This window comes from Desmodus rotundus, chromosome 5 (assembly GCF_022682495.2).
Source record: "Desmodus rotundus isolate HL8 chromosome 5, HLdesRot8A.1, whole genome shotgun sequence".
Taxonomy (NCBI): domain Eukaryota; kingdom Metazoa; phylum Chordata; class Mammalia; order Chiroptera; family Phyllostomidae; genus Desmodus; species Desmodus rotundus.
This window is the reverse complement of record NC_071391.1, coordinates 22509317-22534363: the sequence shown is the minus strand read 5'-3', so window position 1 is coordinate 22534363 and position 25047 is coordinate 22509317. Positions and strand designations below refer to the sequence as shown.

Genomic DNA, 25047 nt, shown 5'->3' with positions numbered 1-25047 from the left:
CTGCCCTGGACAGAATACTTCCTTGAACTTCCCATTTCCCACCAGCTAAACAAGGGTGACAATTACCAAATCTGTGGATTGTCATAATGATTCATTAACAGTTTCAAAAGCATTCAGCATTGTCCTTGGCCCTAGTATTGTAGCTGCTCCTGATACGGAACTCTTGGAGAGCATGGGTGGTGTTAGTTTCTCTCTGTACCTGTACAATGCCCAGTACGGAGATGGCACACATAAAGTATCTTCTGAATGAATAAATAACTCAATTGGTAGTTAGTTTCAAACGAAAGTGGTTAGCAGTTAGCAGAGTTAAGAATGTGTGTGTGTGTGTGAGAGAGAGAAAGAGCTTAACAGTGGAGTGACTTCATCCTTAGTAGTCAAGGTATATCCTGTAAAGAGTAGCCTAAGAGAACTGTGATTCATACTCGTCCCTTTTAAAGATGCCGTGTGAATCAAATACTCAGCAACACTCTGCAAAGTGCTGTGTTCTAATAAGAGGGCATGCTTAAAACGCCATCACCACCGTTTCCATAGTCACTGGGGGTTAATGGAAAAGAACCGAGAGCTGCTCTCACTGAACTTCTCTGCACCGCTAAGCACCAGTCGGTGCACTTCAGAACAGCTAGCTACTTAACCCATGCTGTAGTGCGGATTTCTTTTTAAAATTTCTGAATCATTTCTTCTTTGTGGACAAAACCAGAATGAAAGGCTATAGACATAAACTGTGCAAATAAAATAACCTTGAGAAGAAGCTGCTCTGGGTGGAACTTACCATCTCCCTGTTGCTATGGTTACCTCCAGCAGGTCGCCCAGTGAGAACGGCTCTATCATCAGCAACGAATCAGGGAAGCCCAGCCCGGGGAGGCGCTCGCCCCAGAATGTAATGGCACAGCAGAAAGTGACAAAGGAGGAGGCACGGAAGAGAAATGGTGAGAAGCCTTCCCTGCCAAGCACCACCCCCAAGCCTGTCCCACTCACCTGTGCACACAGGCCCACACACACTCACACCCACCAGTGTGCTTTCACCCTCAGTTCTTCTTCCTGTTGCATCCTACAAATGCCAGGAGTCAGCTTCCTACCTACCTGGTAGGTATCAGCTTACCCCCGTCTCTGAATTATTCTGCCCCCTGTTCTTACGGAATCATGCAGGGCCTTAAAAAACTATGCAGAATGAACTGATGTTTGCTTAGAGATTCTTCTAACTCTGGGGTGCATCGGCATTTCTACCACCAGGTCCGCTAGGGTGGCAGGTCTCTGAAATGCCGTCTGTCTTGGAGATTCCCCTCCTTTTCTTGCCCTGACTCCCTGATATGTCAGCGGTTCAGTCTAGGCCAGTGAGTCCAGATATTGCAAATGCACCTCTCCCGGGAAAAACAGCACAGAAATGACTCTGTCATCGTAAACATCAGCCTATGCTTCTGCTTTTATTCTCCAGAGAAAGTTAACTTTGCGTACCTCAAACAGATCTTCTCCCTCCTTGTAAAGGTTTGGTGTTAGGGTTGGTTGGTAGTCCTCAGAGCCAGCTGGCTGTGCTGTGGCACCATCTGCAGCTCACATCTGTCAGACACCTGTGCAGCCTCCCTGTCCTCCTGGTCCCACCTGTATTCTGATCCGCCTCTCCACTGGGTCCTTCCATGGCACCTACACTTGTCCATTTTTATCAAAGGGCTCTACTTCATCATGATGCTAGGGTGGAGTTCACCAGTAAAAAGCAGTAGTGTATTTTATTGGTATGGAAGGTGAACGGAAGGAAGGAAGGAGGAAGGGAGGAAATAACACTGAATGGAATTGTGGAAAAAACAAAAAGCCATCATATTGTTAGCTTGCAAAAGGCGTTTGTAACTGTGGCCTCTGAGAAAGGACTCTTCTCTTGGTATGGAATATTCAGAGAATGTTGTTTTATGTCTCCGTGTCCATTTTAGAGGTTAGAGTTACTGTGGTTGATTAATAAATGTTCGCGTACCAGGCCGTTGTCCTAAAACTGTTCTTGTTTCCCACCAGTTTTGTTGCATTTGTAGCTTCTGATATTCCACTTCTGTGAAAATAAGAACTCTGAAAGGGGAAAACACTGTCCTGCCAGCAGCGTGGCTGGGGTGGGTCCTTGTAGCTCGATGGCCTCCTTAGTTACCACAGGTGCAAGGCCAGTTTCGAGTCTGTTCCAGGATGGTGTTGAAATATAAGTAGGGAAGAGAGATGTGAAAGCTAGGATTTTGAAAGCAAAAGAATTCGGAAAATTTTCAACCAAATACAGACACTTCAACTTCTGAATTAAAACCAATATCACTTGGGGTGAGGTAGAGGGATGGGGAGAAAAGGCATACAACTGTAATTGAATAACAATAAAAAATAAAAAAAAATAAAATAAAAATAATAAAACCAATATCACCTTGGAAAAAGTGTTTTCCAGAAAAGGAGTTAAAAATGAGTGCCAGATGAGAGCATAATATATGTATTTAAATCTTCAGTCATTGGAGAGTAAAAACTTCCATAAACCCTTATGTGTGCACCTTCCTTTAAGTCACTAAGAGGTTTCCCTGCCAAGGCTCAGAAGCTAATCAGGCCTTGCCTACCAATAGCCACGGGGTGCACGGGCCCAGAGGAGGACAAGAACAAGAGAGTGTAGAAGAGGAATTATCACCTTCTTAGCAGGGGCCCTTGGGGATGTGTCAGAGATATTAGCTCAAAACCAGTCTCAGTGTTCATTCTTCCTTTACCTTCCCCATGAGGTGAAGACTTGCCTATTGTCTGATAAACAACACCAGAGGGCAGTGATGCCAGTTACATGTGGTCTCTGAGCATTAACAGAAACTCCTGAAAGAAAGAGCGTGCTTCGTGTAAGAGCATTTCCCGCCTCAAATGGGCGGGCTCTCCCCACCCGTGCCAGTTTGAACATGAAGAAATGAAATCTCCCTTCCGAACCTAATTTGCAGAAGTTCAAACCAACGATGGAACTCAGACACAGCCAGATCCGGGATGTTGGTGTTTACGAGGATGACGGCGATGGTACCCGGGACACTTCACAGTGTAACTGTGGCCCTTTTGTTTAGCCTTCTCACCTGCTTTTTCTTTAGGGACTAATTATGCATTCAATATTCCCATGAACCTGCTGCAGTCACATAACATTTTAGTATTCATATTTAATGTAATGTCCTTTAATGTATTTTTACGTGTAGTCTTTTAGGGGGAGAAGGATAACTAATTATTTTTCTCTTAAACCTAGAGGAATTATTGTGCAAATCTGAATATGATTATTTTGAGAGTGAGAATGAAAAAGAACTATAGTTTGTACAGTTCCCAGAGTGTTCTTTTCTTTCTCTTTATAGTTATGCTCCTCCCCTTACCCTGTCCAGGCGGCAGGGAGTGAGAGTGTCACAACCCAGAAACAATAAAAATATTAAGTACCGTCTCTTCATCTGAAGTGTTTAGTCATAGCATGTTACCTGCTTACCTATTCTGCGGGCACTGACATCTCCTTTCCAACTCAGGAAATTTTAGCTGTTCCTTTAGTCATCATTTATTTGGCAAACCTTTATTGAAAGCCAACTACCTGTGAGACATTATTAAAGGCAATAGGCATTGCCTTTAATCAGGTGGGCAAGAGCAGAGCTTATATGCTAGTGGCAGGGCTGGGGCGGGTTAAACCAGCACACAGATCAATAGTACCAAATGCTATGAAGAAAATGTACCAGGGTGATGACTTGGCTTATTTTAGATTGGTGGATAAGGAAAGTCTTTTCTAAGCTGCAACTTGAAAAATAAGGAATTAGGCATGTAAAGATCTGGGGAAAGGGCTTTCCCAGCAGAGAGAACAGCTAAGGCAAAATCCCAGAGGTGGGAACAAGCCTGACATGTTCAAGTGGGCTGCTGTTGTAGCTGGAGCGGAGGGGCCAGAGGGGAGAGGCAGGATGTGAACTCAGCAAGGGGGCCAGGACCAAAGTGTACAGAACCTTGGTAGCTACACTAAAGACTCAAGGCTTAATTCTGAGAGACATGAAGCCTTCAAAGGGCTTGGATCAGAGGAGTACTGTGATCTGGTGGCCTTTTGAGAAGATAACCCATCCTGGCTGCTGGTGGAGTGGGTATTTTAGGGGTAGGAAGACAGGAGTGGAAGTTTGGAGGAGTGAGGTTGTTTAGGAGGCATATTAGTTACTTGTTGTGTTGCTGTGTAACAAATTACCCCAACTCCTAGCGACCAAAACGACAATCTATATCTATTATGTCGCACAATGTCTGTGGGTCAGGAATTCAGGAGCGGCTCAGCGGCGTGGCTTTGGGTCAGAATTTCACGAGGTCACTCTCTGGCCTGTAGTTATGTAAAGGCTTGGCTGGGCCTGCGGGACCCACTTACAAGGTGGCTCATTCATAGCTGTTGGCAGGAGTCTCGGTTTCTTGCCACGTGGACCTCCCCATGGGGCTGCTGGAGTGTCCTCATCACAGGGCAGCTGGCTTTCCCCGGAGTAAGTGACCCCGGAGAGGGTAAGGTGGAAGCCACCACACTGTCTTGTGACCTCGCCATAGAAGTAACACGCTGTCGTTTCTGCAGTTTCCTTTTGGGTACATAGGTCAGTCCTGTTCCTGTGTCTGTGACTAGCAGGAGGGGAGAATTACTGGGTGCCATTCTGCAGGCCGGCTCCCACAGGTGGCTTCCGTTGCAGGTGTCCAGGTGGGAGATAATGGTGCCCAGCAAAACTCTACTCTAAAAACATATATGCATCTGGTAACTTGTCTGAAGAGAAATTGTCCTCTCTCATTGGCTGCTATTTGCAGATAAGCCCATAGAACAACAAAAAAAAATATTCCAGTTATGGCCACTGTTAGATTCTGAGGTGTTTTAGCCACATTGTGAAATTAACAATTTACTTGGCTTAATTTGACAGATCCTCTGTGATTATGATGAGGACAGAATGCCACAAACTATGTGTTTCTCAATAATTTAAATAGCAGGCAGGAGGAAGGACAAATATACTTCTCTTACATTCATATTTTAATGACACCTATTTTGCTCCTAAATTGCCTACTGGTTTAGTTATTTGAACAGGCTTCATTTATCTCTTGCCGAGCCACACTCAATAAACTGTCATTCTTATAGTTACTTAATAAGATTATGCTTTAGGAACAACCAAATCAGCAAGGAACCACAGGTCCTGGAACTTCCTCCATCTGCTTAGTTCTGGAAACTCAAGGCAGGCTGGTGTCTTTCAGCAATCACGGTAGAATTACCTGTCAGAAGTGAGAACTAATTTAAAAGAGCGTAGGTGAAAATTGCTCTATTTAATTAGGAGAGTTGTCTGTAGCTTTAGTTTCTCTGGTAGTTATTTCTTAGCTTTCTTTTGTTTTAGACAAATGAACGCAACTAATACCCAAATCTTTGAGAAGCAGGTTTTAGAAAAATGATGAAGTGTCAGCTGCAATTATTGTGGCTGGTTGACCTGGGAAGACTTGTCACCTTAACATTGTGCAAAAATGGGTAGCTTTGGTGGCAGAGACTGAACTGACTTGCTGTTATTCTATTGATCGTCATATTTTGAGAAGGGTTGCAGTTTTGACCAAATTGCATTTTTTTCCGTCACTGACTCAAACACAGAGAAAACAATTTTTTACTTTTTTTTTAAAGCATTTGTCACAATTTTGAAAGAATGGTTTTTACCATTTAAATTCAAACAGAGAAATACCTGTCTTTCCTACCCATGGATGACACAGTGAAGGACTGAAGGGTATAGATCTTAAATTTAAAAGAAATACACGAGCAGCAGTGAGCCCTTGGCACAAAACCAGAACCAGACGCTCTTGTGTCTGAGGTCGTTTTGAGTACTGTCCTTAGACTGTGAGCGTTCCACATAAATTCCCCCACAACCATGCAGCTGCCCTGCAACCATAAAACTGATGTGTTTATTTGTGCTCTAGTACCAGCGAGTGACGAAGAGGAAGGAGCAGTTCTTTTTGACAACTCTGGCAAGGTGGCTGCCGATCCTTTTGACACATCTTCTGGATCTGTGCAGCTGATCGCAATAAAACCCACCGCCCTCCCCGTGGTGCAGCCCACCTCGGACCGGAGCCAGGAGGCAGCGGTGCTCAATGGCGAGGTGAGCACCTGAGGACCCAGAGCGGGAGAGAGCCAGGGCAGCCAGGAGCACCACCTGGGAATACTGGGGGCAGGTTGCCTCCAGGTACGTAGGGCTCCACCGGTCATTGTTACCTGTGCGCGCACAGGCCTCGGCAGAATGAATCAGGACACAAGTCATCCCAAATGAGTTTGTGGGGTGATGTTTTCAGAGCATTATTACCTTCACTAGAAAGCCCAGTGGGGGCCTTTTGAAAAGATGGAGTTATGAAGAGAAACATCAGAAATTCTTCCCCACCACTCACACCCATAGTGTCTTCTACCTTCTTGGTAACACTCCTGAACCATGCATCATGGGAGGTCAGTTGTGGTGGGGATGCGAGGGGCTTAAAATAAGTGGGAACTGGAGAAGATGCTGTCTCTTGGACAGGGACATGGCCCACTACATAGGCTTGAAATGACGTTTACTCCTTCCAGCAAGATTCAGACAACCCTTTGCCTGCCCTCAGAAGGGTATCCGTGGGTATCGCGGGGTAATCAATTTTCCTAAGAGTCTGAAAATTATAACATACATGGAGAATGATGATTTCACAAAGAAGAACAGATGGATGAATAGAAGGATAGATGAGTGGATAATGGATGGGTGGATGGATAATGGATGGGTGGGTGGATGGATGGATAGATAGATAGAGGCAGTTTAGGGGAGAGCAAGAGAGCAAGTCAGCTAAATACCTGCCACTTCTCCATCTTCTGCAGCAGAGTGGTCCGTGAGCTAAAGATGTGTATGAGCCTTTAAGACATGCATATGCAGCCTGCATGTGGACATTTACATTATACATGTGCACACATAAACATACTTAAGTAAACGGAAGCCAGAGGGGTCAAGCAGCCTGCCCAAAGTCACACTGCAGGTCATTGTGACATCCGTGATGTTCAGGTCCCCCGGCTCCCTGTCCAGTGCTCCTCCCCTCTCTTTGACTTACTGTGGCCCAGCAATGAAAAACAGCACTGTACTTAAAAGGTCTGGAACTCTCAAGCCGTGCTTCAAGGATTGGAATCCTAGCTCTTCTCTTTGCTGTCTGTTTGACCTTGGGCAGGTTAGTTCATTTCTCAGCTCGGTGGTATGAATGTCACAGAGACAGATTCCAAATCTCAACTAAATTTAGTTTACTGCTCCCTTTTCCTGTCAGGCCCATCTCCGTGTCACAGAAGGAGAGAGAGAAGCATTTTCTCTGTCCAGAAGTGGACGCCGGTTACATGTTGGTAGTTAGAGGAACGGATCTCACTGGCATCGTGGTGGGAAAAGAGCCCTGAATGGTTCTCTGTAATTTGCGGCCTTGTGGATTTTAGGGCAAATTGTCTCATAACTTTCTCCCTTCCTCTCTTCTGGGTGCCTTGTCTAAGGGAAGAAAGCACAGCCCCCAAACTGTAAATTTTTCTTTTATGCATTACAGGAAATCCTTATAAAGATTATGTTAAAGAAAACATAACAGAAAGCTCAGAAAATAAGAGAAAAATCATGATCATTTCACTACCCTAACATGTCCCGTTTTCGTTTGTGCACCTTCTCTGCAAGCTTTTGATCACACTCACTGGTATTTTAGCCTCGTCCCCTCACGGCAGCTTTCTGTCCTGTACGGTGAGCACCTGCCGTGTCGCTGTTGTCTTGTTGACAATCGCTGGTAATGACCTCGCTGAGAAGGCATGCCACCGATTTGAAAACTGGACGTTCAAGCCTCGGGTGCTTTTTGGGTTTGGTTTTGGTTATTATAAATAACACTTCAATGAATAATTTCATGCATGACTTTTAAAAACTTTATTTTGTAGTAGTTTTAGACTTTAGTAATAGTAATAGTACAGAGTTCCTATACACTCTTTACCCAGCGACCCTAATGTTGACACATGTCAGAGCCATAGAATAATGGCCACGCCCAGGAAATTAACACTGGCACAATACTGTTGACCGATCCACAGACCTCATTTGCGTTTCCCTGGTTTTCCCACTAATGTCTTTTTCCATTTTGGGATCCAGTCAAGGATCCCACGTGGCCTTGAATTGCCTCCTTCATCTCCTCCAGTGTGGGGTGGTTCCTCAGTCATTCTCTGTGACCGTTCTTGTGTTTATGGCCTTTACTGTTTTGAGGAGTACTGGCCAGTTTCCAGGTAGAATGTCTCTCGGTTTGGGTTTGTCTCGTGTTTTCTTATGATTAGATTGGTGTGCGTTTTTTTGGCCTAACCGCAGGAGTGATGCGCCCTAACGTGGGCATCTTATCAGCAAGTTCCTGGTACCGATATGTCTGATTACTGGTGGTGTTGACTTTCATCTCTGATTTTGAACCTCTCTCACAGAATGTTGCTTTCGTTGACATTCCAGAAATGGGATTCCTGGCTCAGAGGATGCTACACTACCTTCCTCTCTTTACTAGTTTTCTCAGTGGCAAGCAGAATGAAGGAACTGTTAAGACCTGTGAAATTCTGCCAGCCTGAAAATATCATTAGGGCCCAGGATGGGGAGAACTTTGCAAAAGTTAGAAAAAACATGCCCTCCAGTTATTGTTTCTTCAAATGTTGTAAAACTAAAACATCTAAGACAGTGAGCCATGGTCCTGATACTGTGTGGGTTGATACATATCTTATCAGTGGGTGCATTTTCATTTTATGAATTACAGGAAATTCTTTTAAAGATTTTTTCTTTTAATTTTATTTATTTACTTATTTACTTTTAGAGAGGGGAAGAGAGGGAGAAAGAGTGGGGGAGAAACATCAATATGTGGTTGCCTCTCATATACCCCCAACTGGGGACCTGGCCCACAACCCAGGCATGTGCCCTGACTGGGAATTGAACTGGTGACCCTTTGGTTTGTAGTCCAGCTCTCAATCCACTGAGCCACACCAGCCAGGGCTTAAAGATTATTAAAAAAAAACCATAATAACAACTCTGTATATGATGATATTAATGTAGTCAAGTCTGATTACAAACAGCACTAACGGCTCCCCATATCATCCAGTAAGTGTCAGGTGGATTTCATCATTCAGTTCCATTCACGGGTGTAACATCCTCGTCGTTTGTGATTTGTTTAGCATAGTCATCTGCTTGTATCTTGACAGGTCAGAAGGATGTTGGCCATATTCCTTTTTAGCAGTCCAGACTGGCTTTGCCCTTCAGAGCAGGAAGTGGTTGGCATTAGTGGCCATACAAGGCTTCATCATTCCCTATCTCTTGAGAAAAATACAGATTGACACAAATAAGCTCTCAACAGAGTGGAGAGACCTTGGGAACAGGTTGTCTGCTCCCCCTTCCCACCCTACTCATCTCAGTTCAGCCCCTCCAGGAACTGGCTCATCCAGCTAGTCACCAGCTAAATGGCCAAGGGAGAACATTGGGTTCCCTTGGTCTGAAGGGACCAAGGCTGGTCCTCAGGGCTGAAGCGAGGCTCAGGACACTAAGATCTAACTGGGCTGCCAAGTCAGGGGCTGTCATACAGGGGACAAACAGGGTTTAGGTGGGATTAAGACCCATACCACAAAGCTAAAAGCGTGGACTCAGGCCTAGGTCTGAACAGACCTGCGGAGATCAGAGAGAAGGAGGCCTCGATGGAAGGTCCCAGGTGACGAAGGTGAGTGCCAAACTCCACGTTTGTGGACCTCTGTTGTGGGCTGGTCTTGGCATGGGTCCCAGTTGGGTCTGGCTGGCTCCAAGGCCCAGACAGGAAGCCTAGGATAAGTTTTCCCGGAGTTGTGACCTTCTGACGGAGGCCTCCCGCCTGTCGGCTGTCAGGGACAGGTGTGGGCCTGAGACTGTCTCTCCCCCCAGGTGAACAAAGCGCTGAAGCAGAAGTCAGACATCGAGCACTACCGGAACAAGCTGCGCCTCAAAGCCAAGAGGAAGGGCTATTACGACTTTCCTGCAGTAGAGACAAACAAGGCTCAGACGGAAAGGAAAAAGATGTATGAAAAAGCCCAGAAGGAAATGGAGCATGTGTTGGATCCAGACCCGGAACTGTGTGCCCCGTTCGCTGAGTCTAAAAACAGGTGCGACAGCAAGGGGATTCTCTGAAGGTCTCCATGGCATTGGAGGGATGAGGGGAAGGGGGCGCCTTGGGCGATACAGTCCTGGTCCCTTTATCTGTTACCAGAGGACTGTCATCTGTGAAGGCTGCTGAGCCACACCATGCGGTTCTGTGCAAGCACGTGCTCCATAATGAGTCTGGAAGAGAATAAAATTGAAACCATTAAAAAAATACTTGGGCAAACAACCATAATTGTCCCTTAGCTTAATGACATTTTCCAACTGTGGCTGTTTCAGAGCTGGGTGAAGATATAATTATCACCCACCTGGTTATGCAACTTCCAGATCAAAGGGCATGGTGTTTTTCAATTATTTTAGTGGCTTCTGCATAAGAAAAGCAAATGTCATACCTCACCTTTTCACGCAGCTGCAGTAGCATTCACCACATAGCTACTCAGAGCTCCGTGCTGGGCTCCTCTCTTTAATCATATATTTATTCGTGAATTCGACATTTATTATCACCTACTGTGTGTTAGCCGCCGTGCAAGGTACTGAATACTGTCATGGCCGTGTTGTTTTTCCTCGTTCATTTATTTACTCATTCATTCAACTCATTCAACATTTTATAGCAGACGAGACAGATGAATTGCTGCTCTTATGAAATTTAAGGCCTGAGCTGGGAGAGAAAGCTACCACCTCCAACGTTTATTACTCACAAGTGTGATGGGTGTTTGAGATGTGAGGTGCTAATAACGGTGTGTAAGTGGAACTTAGCCTCCCAAGCAACGTTAGGCCCCGTGATTTGAATTAACATCCTTCTGAGCTTTGTTGCCAGCCAAGCAGAGAGTGACCTCAACCTACTGGGTAAAGGAATAGAGGTTTTAGGGAAGCTATACATGCCCACCTTTCTTCTTTTCCTTCCCACGCTGAAGCACCCCTTCAGGAGCATTTTCATGATTTGAGACCATCTCTTTTAAACACACATTCTCCTTGGTGACAGCCCCCTGGCGTGTAGCATGCCAGTGCTCCGACCCACCCCATTCCCTTGGCAGACACGCTCTCCACAGACTGGGGGGGACGGGACAGTTCCCTGCCGGAGTGGGTACTTATTAAAAGCAAAAATGACTGTGTAGCAGGCTTGGATGGAAGCCACAAAATCAAGCTGGGGTGTGGAGCTAATGTTATGAATAGAACCGACATAATTTATTTTCAACAAGGAAATAAGAGACTTCTAATCCTGTGCTTCATTTACCCTGCTTTTAGTCAGGCTATCGATGCAAAATGACGCTGACAGGGTTCACAGGGCGTGTGTCACCGTGTGGGTAACCGTAGACAAAAAGAGACGAAAAGATGTGGGGTTTATGGGGAGGCCGGAGGGCTTCTTTAGCACTGACTTTGCACTTGGAGACTTTTTACGTCAGCAATCTTTTACAGTCTGGGCGGGGAGTTGCTTTTCTGGGTTTCCTGCTGACGCGCAGGAAATGAACCAAAGATCATGTGCAAATAAGAAGAACTTAGTTTGGAAGCTATTTGAGAAATAAATAAAAATTTCAGTTGAGGCTTTTAAAATATTTTTTACCTTTTCAGCTATGGTTGACATTCAGTATTATATCAGTTTCAAGTGTACAGCGTTGTGATTACATGTTTACGTGTACAACTTACAAAGTGATCCTCCCAGTAACACCAATTTATACCTCAGTTTTCACCTTTTTCACCCAGTCCTCCAACTCCCACCCTCTGGCAACCATCAGTCTGTTCTTTTTATCTATGAGCCTGTTTCTGTTTTTATTGTTTGTTTGTTTATTTTGCTCTTTAGATTCCACGTATAAATGAAAGTATATGGTATTTTTCTTTCTTTGTCTGACTTATTTTACTTGACATAATACCCTCTAGGTCTAGCCATGCTTTTGCAAATTGTAAGATTTTGTTCTTTTCATGACCAAGTAATATTCCATTATATACACGTACCACACCTTCTTCATCCACTTGTCTTTGTGGATGAAGCAGTTAATCCATTTACATTTCATTCTTGATACCTATGTGCTTACTGCTATTTTATTATTTCTGATTGTTTTTGTAGTTCTCTGTTCCTGTCTCGTTCTCTTGTTCTCTTCTCTTATATGTAGTGTTGTGTTTGGATTCCAGTCCAGTTGAGGATTTTTATAAAGAGAATGAATAAAACCTTGTTTTGCTATAGAGATGTCTCTCTGCTGCTTAGCATAGGTTCAGGCCAGATTCTCAAGGCCCTTTGATGACCTGCTGATCTGTGAACGTAGAGTGGAGTCTCAGGAAGTGTCTGTTGAAGAAATGACATAATGACTCTAAAGCACCAAAAATAATGTTAATTTTTTTTTTTCCACAAATCAGGTGAGGTAAGAGTAGGAATAGAGATGAAATTAGCAAGTGATGGGAGGGGGAGGGAAAGCTTAGCAGAGAAAAAGAGGGACAGAGACTCAGCAAGCTCTGAGGTGCTACCCTTGTCACACTCTGCCATGGACTCCAGAGGCTGCTAACTGTGTGCTGGCTGTTGTCCCCAGTTAGAGTTACCTGTTAATTGCCACCTGCAGCTCAGCTTTCCAGAGCTTCTGCTCCTGGGGACCCAGCCTCCTTGAGGCCTGGGGGAGGGAGTCGTTCTACACTCCAGAGGCAGCGTCAGTAACCTCTGGGCAGGAAAACTCTGATGTATAAGCTACATTCCTGTAACCATCATGTTCTGTAAGTTCTGTATCTGATGGTTTGACATTTGGGGCCTTGCTGAGCCCAGAGAAACTGCCCTTCCCAGGGCTGTCTAGCCAATTCTCGGAGAGGCAAAGGGCTCACCTGCAAGTACACCTTTCATACGAAGACCAAAAAGCCAGGGCCCAGCCATCCCATTTACACAGGGCTGCCCCACTCTGGTCCCCATCTCCCTGCCCTGATCCCCTCGGCCAGGTACCAGACAACTAGGGGCAGCCCCTTTGCCCCAGAGTCTGCTGAAATTATTCCAACACCCCAATCCTAAGCCTGCGCACCCTGCCTTGTCTGTTCCTTCCCATAAAACCGCAGTAAGGGCTCTTGCCCACATTTCCCCTCACCTTCCCTTCCTTGTGACGGATGCTGTGACAGGTGCTTGCCCATGTGGCCCTCTGTGGCGGGGCATGGCCCCTCTTCTGGGGATCTTTTCAATAGTAGTCATCTCCTGAGCTCTTGGTCTTGCCGTCCCTGAATAAGACAAAACCTATACTTTGAAACAACTTTCTCCCACACTTTTCCAATGAGTTTGAGGCCCAGTTGTCCGAAACACTACTCCGCTCTATATCATACCCCTTACTGGCCTCCCTCCCTTTCCCCTCTCATTTTCCCACTTCCAATTTGTGCTTCCTGGAACCCTCTCCAACATAAATCACTTGCTTAAATGGTCACGAAGCCTGCTTCTGGGAGAACCCAAACTAAGGCAATAACTTGTAAAGACAGAGCTGCTCTGATGGAAGCAGGGCCTCCTCCACCTCCTTCTCAGAGGGAGGACTAGATGGTTCCAGTCCATCTTTGTGGAACCTTAGGGTTCCGTAGAACACAGTTTGGGAGCTACTTGCTTAAACTGTAGTGGGATTAAAAAGCCCCTAAAAATCCAAATAAAATATATCATTATCTACCCAGCAATATTTTCCAAGGCAAAAACAACAAAAAAAAACACACACAAAAAACTTCACAAGTTTGCAAGTTTCTAAATGTATTAACTTTGAAAATATATAGCAAAATGCCAACAAGAAATCAATACACCTCATAGAACTCTATTTGATTAACATAAGTCTGCTCTGCCTGAGAGCCTTGGGATTCTGAGGAGTGCCTTGCACACCATGCACACTGACGGTCTGGCCAGCGGAGATCCGAGCTACACAGCAGCCTCTAAGCTGTGTCATAATGGAACACCTGTCTTTAACGGAAAAGGAGACTGAAGTGCACTCCAGCGTCTAATCTCTCACCCACATTCAAGGCTCTTGAAAGGGCTTACGCAATCTCACTATTGTGTTTCTACCACTTCCAAAATAACCTCCTTAAATGTCAATGACTAATCCTCGTATTTTCTCCCCCACCACCCTTATTAGTAAATCTTTTCTAAATGGGCTAATTAGCAACCTCAGGACAGCTGTGAAATCTGCTTTTTCCAAAAAACCCATTTGTAATTAGGTCGAGGATGAGAATGCTTTGGGGTCTCTTACAGTGTGAATCACTCAGAACAGGTTGTTTCACAAAGTTGTGCTCCGGTCCTAAGGGAAGCCTCTCACTGTGGATAACTGTCGGGCAGGGTTTATTATTGTCAGGTTTGAGCTCTTACGTTAGTCAGGATTCTTTTGGTTGCAAATGATGGAAATCCAGCACAAACTGGTTAAAGTAAAAGGGAATTTATTATTGAACATAATTGAAAGGTCAAGGTTTCAGGCGTGCCTAGATCCAAGGGATTATCCAATGTCTCCCATATTTATCTTGCTCTCTCTTCATTCACTCTTTGCTGGCTCCTTTTCAGGCTGGCTCCTTTTCAAGCAGGCTCTTGCCTCATAGTGACAAACTGGCCGCCAGCACCTCTAGGCTTATATCCTGTCTTCTTAGAAACCTCAGTGCCAAGAGAATGCCTCTTTCCTGGTTGCTCTAACAAAAGCCCTGGGACTCAGTCTCATTGGACCAACTCATGGGCCTACCCTCTGACCAATCAGTGTGGCCACGGGGATATGATGCTGTGATCGTACATGCCAACCCCTGGAGGAAGGGAATGCCACAGAGAACATCATATGGGTACCAGGCAAGCAGAGAACACAGGTACTCTCCAAATAGGTGTAAGCTCCTCATGGTGAGAGAGTAGGTCTATTAGTGTCTGTCTTATTCCCTAGGCTAATGGCAAGGGTAGTATTTTTGCCTTTGGAGTTCTGGTGTCTGTCCTAGACTAACAGGGTATAAGTGTCATGTGTGACCAGCTGGGTGTCTGATCATGAAAAGGCATGTATGCCTGTCAGGTTTCTGGTTTCCCACAGAGCCACTGCAAATAAACAATGCAACCTTTTCACCTTCAACCCATGAATGGATAGAATCTTAGAACTGAGACATAAAATAGGTCTCAGTATAGATGCTCTGAAATGCACGTTATTTACAAGGGAAACTCATTGTGGGGTAAGAAGGAATTCAGCGATTTTATCCCACCTTTGTCCCTCTGTGGGATCGATATTATTGTGCATTGGTTTCAGGCGTGCAGTGGAGTGGCTAGGCAATCACATACTGTACAAAGGGGCCCCCTTGATATTTCCAGTACCCAACGGTCACCGTACGTAGTTATTACAACATTATTGACTGCATTCCCTGGGCTGTATTTTACATCCCCAAGTCTGTTTTGTAACCACTGATCTGTACTTCTCATCTCCTTGTTTTCCTTAGTAGCACTTATCACTCCAAAATTATCACTCTGAAATCATGCGGGTTATCTGTTTCTCTCATTAGAATGAAAGCTCTGCCTTGCTCACTGTGGATCATCACCATCTTCCACAGTGACTAGAACATAGTAGGCACTCAGTGAATATTGGATGGATGGATGGGCAGACCATTGGACAGATGATCCCCAAATTGCCCTTCACTGCTCCTTAGCCCAGACGGGAAACCACTGTGGCGAAGGAAGAAAAGAAAATCTATCAGCCTGCCAGTATTAAGCATTCCTTTAGCCTCAAGGTTTATTAACACATCACGGAACCCTGCCTCTGGAATCAGAAAAATTAAAGGAGCAAGGTGCTGCTGAGTTGACATCCACAAAAGCAAGTTTGTCCTTCTAGCATTAGCTGCATTAAAGGGTCAAGGGAAAGCCCCTGGCCTTCATATTAGCATGATTTTAGATGAGGTTGCAGTGTTGGAATTGATTGTAGTTACCATATGAAAGAGCATTTACAATTCAGCCAAATGGTTACAGCACCTGGGAAAAAAAAATCTTTATTCTACTATTTCTATGGCCCCTGATGGCTGGAGAACAAATACCATCAATTCTGAGGTTTGTGAGACTGATCCGACAAAACCCTTCATTGGTCGCCTGTATTTTGGATCAGTGGAGAATTCCATCTGTCAGGGCATTTGCTGCATCATAACAGTTGTTGAATTTTCTACAGGCAACAGACGAAGAACTCTGTCTACCGAAGCCGGCAGTCTCTGAATAGCCCAAGTCCAGGGGAAACCGAGATGGATCTTCTGGTGACTCGGGAGCGTCCCCGGCGTGGAATTCGTAACAGTGGATATGACGTAAGTCTCTGGCGGGCCAAGGTAAATACAAGCTTTTCTTTCCCTGAAAGCAGAAAGGATGGAGCATCCATATGTTTCAGTTTAGTATATATGCATATTTGTGGAACTCAAAAATGCAGTGGAATGATTTCTATTTCATTATTTCTTATCACCTATTTTGCCAAGTAAGACTACTTGGAATTGACAGAGTAACAAATTATTGCTAAAAGGATCTTGATTTCTAAATTCAGTCATTTATGAATTGTGCTTTATTGACCTTAAACTCAACAGTGACTCTAAATGTCCTTAATTTCCTACCCTCTGTTCTTAGATACCTAGTATGAACCATGCCCTTGGGTTAGAATTCATTTGAATACAGGCTTCTTGTAATTCATAGCAGTGTTAAGAAGTCGGATGTATTCCTGATTTCTTAACTCCTCAATCTGCCATGGAAACAATGAGATGCCAACAGAGTGATTCAGTGGTCACCTACGATGAAGCACACGCTGTGTGCAGGGATGTCTCCACACTGCAAAACCCTGCTCATCCCATTGAGCTTCCCCAGGTGATGGGTCACAGTTCAGTGCCTCCTCTCAAGTTGTGTACATCCTGCCCCGTCACTGCAGCCACGCACGAATCGCACTCATGTGACTGATACCCGGCTGAGGTATTCAGTAAGCTTCACCCTGCCCCACGATTTCAAATGGTCTTGAATATACTCTTAAGTCTTATGAAAAATGTTTCCTTCCCATTCTCCTACAATGTTTCTCTCATTAAAATTAAAAATGTTCTGTACAAGAGCTATGATTCAGATATGTCTGAATAAAGTTTTGCTGTAATTTGTGAGGTTGTAATTTAAAAATGATACTTGATTTCTTAATGACACCCTGCTAATTTAAAGGCAGGAAGATTTTTTCCTCCTCAGGACTGGCCACTGTTTTCTGCAAAAACTTAAAATGAATTTTTTTAATGGTCCAATTAAACACAGAGAGATTCTACCTAATTTGAATTTCTAATTACCTCCCTTACATTTAAACTTGATGTTTATCTTTTATTTCTTTTTCTTTTTTAATATGACAGTTTGATAGTTTAGTCTTATAAAATTCTAGATGCTTTTGGCAAATCATATTTTTCCTCCAGGTTAAATTATTCGACATTAACTTTTCACCTCATAAAAGTATTTTTTATACCAAACTCAGTCATCAGTTTAATAGTCAGCCTGTGGTTAAATATTGGGCATTTGACTTACTCAATTAATCTCTTCTACCAACAATAAATATTCTTCCTGGATGCTTGTCCTTTGAGGAGCTTTTTCTTCTGCTGGGGCATATCTGAGGTTTCTTGTGAGATTCTAGGTACAGAAATTTTTACTATTTGAGGAAATAGGCCAGAGGTTTCCCCTATTAGTCTTGAAAAGAGAACATTGCAGGTGTTTTTAGCCACTGTGCCATGAGTTAGAGTGCTCACTTAATACTTCTGGAATATCATGTTAGCAAATTACCTGGCAGGACAGAGATGATTTTTAAAAGGAGGTTGCTCACCCCTCACAAACATGTATAAATATTCCAATCACAGATTACTTTAGGGAGACACTGGTAGATGTTTTTTAATTTTTTTATATCTTTTAATTTTTTTATTTTTAATTACATTTTATTGATGATGCTATTACAGTTGTCTTGATTTTTCCCCCTTGGCTCCCTTCCACCCAGCACCCCCCACTCCCTTAGGCAATCCCCCCACTGTTGATCATGTCCATGGGCATGTGTATAAGTTCTTTGGCCGCTCCATTGCCTATACTGTACTTTACATCTCAATGGCTATTCTGTAACTACCTATTTGTCCTTCTTAATCCCCTCACCTCTTCACCCATTCTCCCCACCCTCTCCCATCTGGTTACCATCAAAATGTTCTCTGTATCCATGATTCTGTCTCTGTTCTTCTTGTTTGCTTAGTTTGTTTTATAGATTCAATTGTTGCTACATTTGTATTTTCATATGTATTTTTATTTTTCATAGTTTTGATCTTCTTTTTGTTAAATGACACCCTTTAACATTTCATATAAAAATGGTTTGGTGATGATGAACTCCTTTAGCTTTCTCTTGTCTGGGAAGCTCTTTATCTGCCCTTCGATTCTAAATGATAGCTTTGTGGGTAGAGCAATCTGGGCTGTAGGTCCCTGCTTTTCATGACTTTGAATACTTCTTGCCAGTCCCTTCTAGCCTACAACGTTTCCTTTGAGAAATCAGCTGACAGTCTTATGGGAACTCCCCTGTAGGTAACTAACTTCTTTTCTCTTGCTGCTTTTAAGATTTTCTCTTTATCTTTAACCTTTGGCATTTTAATTATGATGTGCCTTGGAGTGGGCCTCTTTGCATCCATCTTGTTTGGGAATCTCTGTGCTTCCTGGACTTGCATGTCTATTTCCTTTGTCAAATTAGGGAACTTTTCTTTCATTATTTTTTTCAAATAGATTTCCAATTTCTTGCTCTCTCTCTTCTCCTGGCACCCCTATGATGTGAATGTTGGACTTCTTGAAGTTGTCCTAGAGGCTGCTTATACTGTCCTTGGCTTTGGGGGCTTTTTTTTTTACTTTTTTCTTCTTCTTCTTCTTCTGTTTTGTTTTTTTCTTCCTTATGTTCCAAATCATTGATTTGATTCTCAGCTTTATCCACTCTACTGTTATTTCCCTGTAAGTTGTTCTTTATTTCAATTAGTGTATCCATTGCTTCTGACTGGACTTATTAATGCTGCTGAGGTCCTCACTAAGTTCCTTGAGCAACCTTATAACCAGTGTTTTGAACTCTGCATCTGATAGATTGCTTATCTCCATTTTGTTTAGCTCTTTTTCAGGACTTTTGATATGTTCTTTCTTTTGGGCCATGTTTCTTTGTCTAGTCATTTTGGCAGCCTCCCTGTGTTTGTTTCTATGTATTATGTAGAGCTGCTTTGACTCCATGTCTTGGTAGTGTATCTTAATGTAGTAGGTGTCCTGTAAGGTACAGTGGCACAACCTCCCCTAGCACCCAAGCTGGGTACTCCAGGCACGCCCTTCGTGTGGGCTAAATACACCCTCCTCTTGTAGTTGAGCCTTGGTTGCTGTTGGCAGGTCAATGGGAGGGATTTACCAGGCCAGTCAGCTGCAAGGATTGGCTGTGACCCCTGATCACCAAGCCCTGCCCTCCGTGGAGGATCAGGTGTGCAGGGGCAGGATGGTGGTGCTCCGATGTAGTCTGTAGGTGTCTACTGGGTATGCTGGCTCTGGAGTTTCCCAGTGCTGCAGGCCAAGGTCAGCCCCCACCTGTGTTTTGCCCAGGGCCATCCTGCCTGAGCTATAAAGAAATCTAAGATAGCTGCTACATATGCTGGGCTTACAGATTCCCAGACAAAGCCAAGCTGTGAGTCTAGGCTGCCTGTTGCTGGTGCCAGGCCTGGGGCTCACTGAGGCCTGCTGTTGCTTGTTTGAGAGGATTTAGGAAACTGTGCAGCATGAGCCAAGACCAGCCATTCATATGGAAAAGCAGCTTGTGTGGGCCTGTAAGTTGGGTGGGGCAGAGCCTCTGGGGATCTCCAAGGAGGGTCAAACAGTATTAGACAGGTTGATGGAGTCTCAGATATGGCACCAGCTTGCCAGCTCTATGGCTTTGTGGTGGGGAAGGTTTAGAAAAGGGACAATGGCCTCTGGTCACCTTGATGCCAAACACTTCTGCTTCTCCGAGTATGTCACTGGTGTCTTTCAAGCTGCTACCCTGGTGCTGGAATTCAGAGGGAATGAGTCTGAGTAGGTGAGTCTGTGTGTGGGTTCTTTAAGAGATACTGCTTGGGGCTCCAGAATTTTCTTCCATCGACTAAATCCTTACTGATTTTTGCAGCCAGAAGTTGTAGGGACTTATCTTTCTGGCACTGGTGCCCTGGGCTAAGGGGCCTGGTGTTGGACTGGGGCTCCTCGCTCCCAAGATATCCCTCTCAAATTTTTATCCACTGCATGTGGGTGAGGGACCAGCCCATTTTGTGTCTCTTCCCCTCCTACCAGTCCAGATAGATGTGGTTTCTTTAATTCCATTCAACTCGATTTCTGATGGTTCTGAGTGATGATGGTTCTATATTTTAGTTGTAATTTTGAGGTGGTTGTGCAAAGAGGTGAGCCATGTCTGCCTATGCTGCCATCTTGACCAGAAGTCTAGTTTGTTTGTTTTTTTTAAATGCATATTTCTTTAAGGCTTGCATGTGATTTCAGAAACATAAACAAATATGTTTCCTTAAGAGAAAATTATCATCTAGGGAACAATTTTAAGAATTTAGACTGTTGACTATCAGAATGAAATTGCTTTCTGTATCTCCTCCTGTGTTTATTTTAATCATTTGAAAAGTAGCTGTTATTTACTGACTGCACCCTGTAGACCAGGCCTATTCCAGTCTTTTCATGTGTGCTGTCTAATTGAATTTGCAAAGCCACTAGTCAGCTAGGTACTCTCATGCTCTTTGTCCAGACGGGAAAACCAAGGCACAGAGCAGTAACACAATTTGTCTGCCCGCCTCCAGAGCCCATTCACTTAATCATCATGCGATGTGACTTCCATCTACACCCACCACACTAACTATCTGCCCTCATGTAACATAACATATATTCTCTATTTCTGAATCTCTTAAAGAGGCTCGATGTCAGGTCCTACAAGAATTCTTGCATGGATAACTCACACAAACAAAAAACAAAGGAAACCAGTAGATACAGTATAAAAAGAGGAGGGTCATAGTTTTAAACAATGCATTCATTTTCTGGGCTCTTGATTTTCCAAAAATGTCGTGGCACTCCTGGCAAAGAACCCATTAGCCCAGCAGTGGACAGGTCATTAGTTGGAAACATGTCAGTCTCCCTACTGGGGCTGGGGATCTTGAAGCCAGGCCAAAATTTCCAGTCATTTCTGCCAGATTAGAAAACACCAGGGGGACTTGCTCCCTGACATGGTAGAAACAAAAGCACTGGGAGATGGATTTAATTGTGAATTTTTCCAAAGGCAACTACTTTAGAGTCCCAACAGAAAAGCCTGCCTGTAAAAATAAATGAATAAATAAATGATCGAGCAAACACATGCCCCACAGGCAAATCTTAACCCCCTGCCTGATGGCAGCCTGGATGTTTCAGAGTCTGTCTGTGGATCAGGACCTGATCGGGCAGAAGAGAGCCTCTTAGCCCCAAGGCGTTTGGAAGTGTGTTTTGCAAGAATTCTCAGCCTCTTAGTCACCCTAACAGTTAAGGCAGTAGTGGCTTGGAGTGACTCTGCTGGGTAGTAAGTTTCTAGGAGGAGGCACCCCCTTTACAGAAGAATGCCTGATTCTAGAAAGATGTCCAAAACTGATCACCCCTAAAAGGCTAGACTATATCATTAAACTAACTTTGGCATTGAAATTAATTCCTTCCAGTGCATAAAGCGGGATAATGTCAGCCTAATATTTAAAAGCAAAAAATATCTCTATTTCAAAGTATTTTAAAATGCTGTTTTCCAAATGAAAGTTGTAGAAAATAATGAAGCAGTGAGGAAAAGAACATGGCCCAAATGTGAATTCTCAGGAAGCATAAAAGCCCAAGTGGTATTTTCCCATATCAGCCAAATTAATAACCTCTGAATATGGATGATGAGTCAGCCTTTGCTTCCAAAGGGCAAGGAATAGTCAGATCATTCCCCAGAAACAAAAATGCACCTCCTCAACCTTGACTTGTGCTTGGAGTTAAAAACCCTGTGACAGGAATGGGGGCAGCCGTGGGCCTTGGCTGTGGAGGAGGCTGAAATGACAGTCTCAGTTACAACTTAGAAAATGAGCGCTGTCCTCTGGGACGTAGAGACCTTTGCAAGCGAGTGGCCTTTGGGTTCTCTCCGATGCCCCGTCCAAGGTTCCACACCCTGGAGGCGCTCAGAGAACATTTGTGGCAGAATGGCAGGTTCAGACCCTCAACGATGGGCAGTGGGTTGACAATGTTCAGAAGGGTGATCGGTCCATCGGTGCATCTCAGAAGCGAGACTGAAGGCTCTGCTGTAGCAACCCCAGCCATAAGTTCTCATTCCGGAGCATTCTTCGGAAAGATGTTTTGAAATGTTAGTGAACACCAGTTGATTTTACAACTGGAAAGTATATGTAAATCTACAAAAAGGGGATACTCGATCACACAAGGTTTGGCTGCAGAAAACAGAAAACATTAAGCCATGTAAACAGACACAAAAGGACTGTGAGGCATTAGGTGCCGCCCAAGTCTTTGGAGGTCGGAGGAATGTTCCTGAAAGACTGAACAAAACCATAGTGCTGGCCCTGAGGAGGGGCTGCTGCCTCTTCCCCCAGAAGGAAGGTGGGGAAGCAGCTGCCCTGGATCTGATGAGGAGCAGAAAGGTGGGCCCTGCCGCATGCCTCCTGTCTGAACTGCACACTAGCGTGTCCAGTTAACAGAAGCTAATGCTGCCGCCACAGCCGACGCCTCCTGGAGGGCCTGCCATGTGTGTAGCTAACCCGCTTCAGCCCTATGGGAGTGCAGCTGCAAAGAGCTTCCCAAATGCCGGTTCACTGTCTCCACCTCGGGTACCAGGTAAAAGGGAGATGAGAGAATTAGCAGGTGGAGCAATACTGGGAAGGGGTTGGGGAAATTTGTAGAGGAAAGTAAAGCAAAGGGGAAGATGGAAACATCACTCAGAGCTCAGTCCCCAGCCACCTGCTGCAGGCCCAGGTGCATTGTGTTCTGTGTAACGGGGTGTTTATCTTGCTGGCCTCTCCCGGCTGACAAAGCAGCCAGTTTCCCTTTGTTCCAGAGGAGCAGGGGTTACTGGAAAGAGGCCAAAGAATCAGAACAGTTCTTTTGATGTGTTCCATTTGCAAGAGAATGAAATATGATCTGGAAAGCCCCTGACTGTCTGCAATAGCTTATACCAAGCCTGGGCCTTCTAGATAAATTTGTAAATTCTATTATTAAAGGGAGTCTGTCCTGCTCACCCACTCCCACCCCTCCCCAACAATCTTCCGGCTTCGGCAGGAGTCAGAGACCAGGGCAAAGTGCAGGAATGTCCTGGCACCTCATGGTGTTCCCAGTTATAGGTACACTCTGGGTTCATTGGGAAGCAAATGGTTGGATTTGGGGATTTGGTCCTTCACCTCAGCCTGCTTGTTGCCCTCTGAACTAGATGCTCTTGTGTTGGCCCCATCCCCCACCATCACCCCCTTAGCATCCCACCTGGAACTGAGTTACACGTGTCTCCCATCTCAGTCTTTAATTACTTTATCCTAGTTCTGCCAGCTGGTTTAAGCTATTAATAGCCCTGGCTTGATCTGTTATCTCAAATTAATTTATAGTGCATTGTATTTTAACAGGGGCTTTTAATCCAAAAGAAATATATGATCATCTGAAATCAGAGTCCCTCACTGGGCCTGAGGCGAAGAGGTGGAGGTATTTGGCAGTGGAGGGACCTTTGGGTGTGGTGCAGGTCTCACCAGGTGGGTAGCTGCCCAGGAAGATGCTTGTTAACCCCAGAAAGATAGAGGCCCCTTGGCAAGTGGGGCAGGAGGTGGGTTCTTACTGGCAGGTTTGGGAGGGAGCAGGCCAGGTTTCAGGATGGCCTGGTGACCTCCCTCTGAGCCAGGCCGCCCCTGCAGGCCCAGGACTCTCCCCCCGTGAGGACAGTTTCCCACTGCACAGGAGGCAGACAGCTGTCCCCCTGTTGGAGCGCACAGGTGCCATCTGCTCGCCCATTCTCGGATTGTCTTGGATCTGGACTCTGCCTGCTCCTGCTCTTGGTAGCCGCCCACCCTCCTGCTTCTCCTGGACCCTGAGACCTCATAGCCCCTTGACCAGTGTAGTTGCTTACTGCGTGTCAGGGTCCCCGCATGCTCTTGGTATGAATGCCTGAAGAGGAAGGGCAGGAAGCAGGATTGGGCAGAGTTCAGAGCTGGGCTACTGTACAGATGCTACAAGGTCTCAGCTGACCCCATGGGGAGCTCTGGAGCTCACATGGCCCTGCAGAGTTGTCTGAGTAACAGGGGCAATTCCCAATCGCTAGCTGGGGAGCCGGCAGCTGCCAGTATGCCCGGCAGCTGGGAGACTATGTTCTACAGTGCTGAGCAACACAGCACCGTGTCCTCTCCGCACCAGTTCCTCCCAACCCTGGTTCTTGGCCCACATGTGGCCTGCAAACCCCTGCAGGAGCCAGAGGCCAGCGGGCAAATGAGAACAGCCCTTGGGAATTGCTCTCCCTTTCATTTCCTCCAGCAAACATTTATTGAGTGGAATCATTACATCATATCTGCATTGAATATAGGAAAACTCAACAACATAAGCCCTGAAAGACCAAGGAAAAATGTAATTTAAATATTGCAAAAAATTAGCTTTTGTGTATGTTCTGTTCCTATTGCACAGTAGAGATTTTATATTTCTTTTTATGTATATTTCTATAAGGTTGTATACATCGGCCACGTATGTTGTACAATGTGGCCGATTTAAGGGATTTTCAAAGTTCTACTACACTGGCATTAGCACCTAAGCCCCACAGGTACTACCTGTGGGGGGCTCTGCCGAGAAGAGAAAGATGGATTAACTCCAGTGCTTGCCCAAGGTGCTTTTACGGACAGGCAGGGGGAGACACACGGTGTGCTGTGGCAGAGACCTTGGATGGGAGCAGGGACTCCTCCTGCCGGGTCCAGTCCCCATTACTCACCTGCTGAAGCTGCCAGATAACCACCAGAGGAATTCTAAACCACACACCCTCATTTCATATCCTTC

At 44.9% G+C, this 25047-nt stretch overlaps 1 protein-coding gene across 4 annotated transcripts in view; it reads left to right on the top strand.

Annotated features, from left to right (window-relative positions):
- Positions 1-25047, top strand: part of KIAA1549L (KIAA1549 like) — a 219022-nt gene that overhangs the window by 173909 nt on the left and 20066 nt on the right. For 3 of the 4 annotated variants that reach the window (XM_053924931.2, XM_053924933.1, XM_053924934.2), the window contains 4 exons: positions 799-926; positions 5902-6080; positions 9873-10090; positions 16187-16316. In XM_053924931.2, coding sequence (XP_053780906.1) covers positions 799-926; positions 5902-6080; positions 9873-10090; positions 16187-16316 — 655 coding nt within the window. The remainder of the gene's footprint in view (positions 1-798; positions 927-5901; positions 6081-9872; positions 10091-16186; positions 16317-25047) is intronic. The other variant, XM_053924932.1, reaches the window with a different exon arrangement.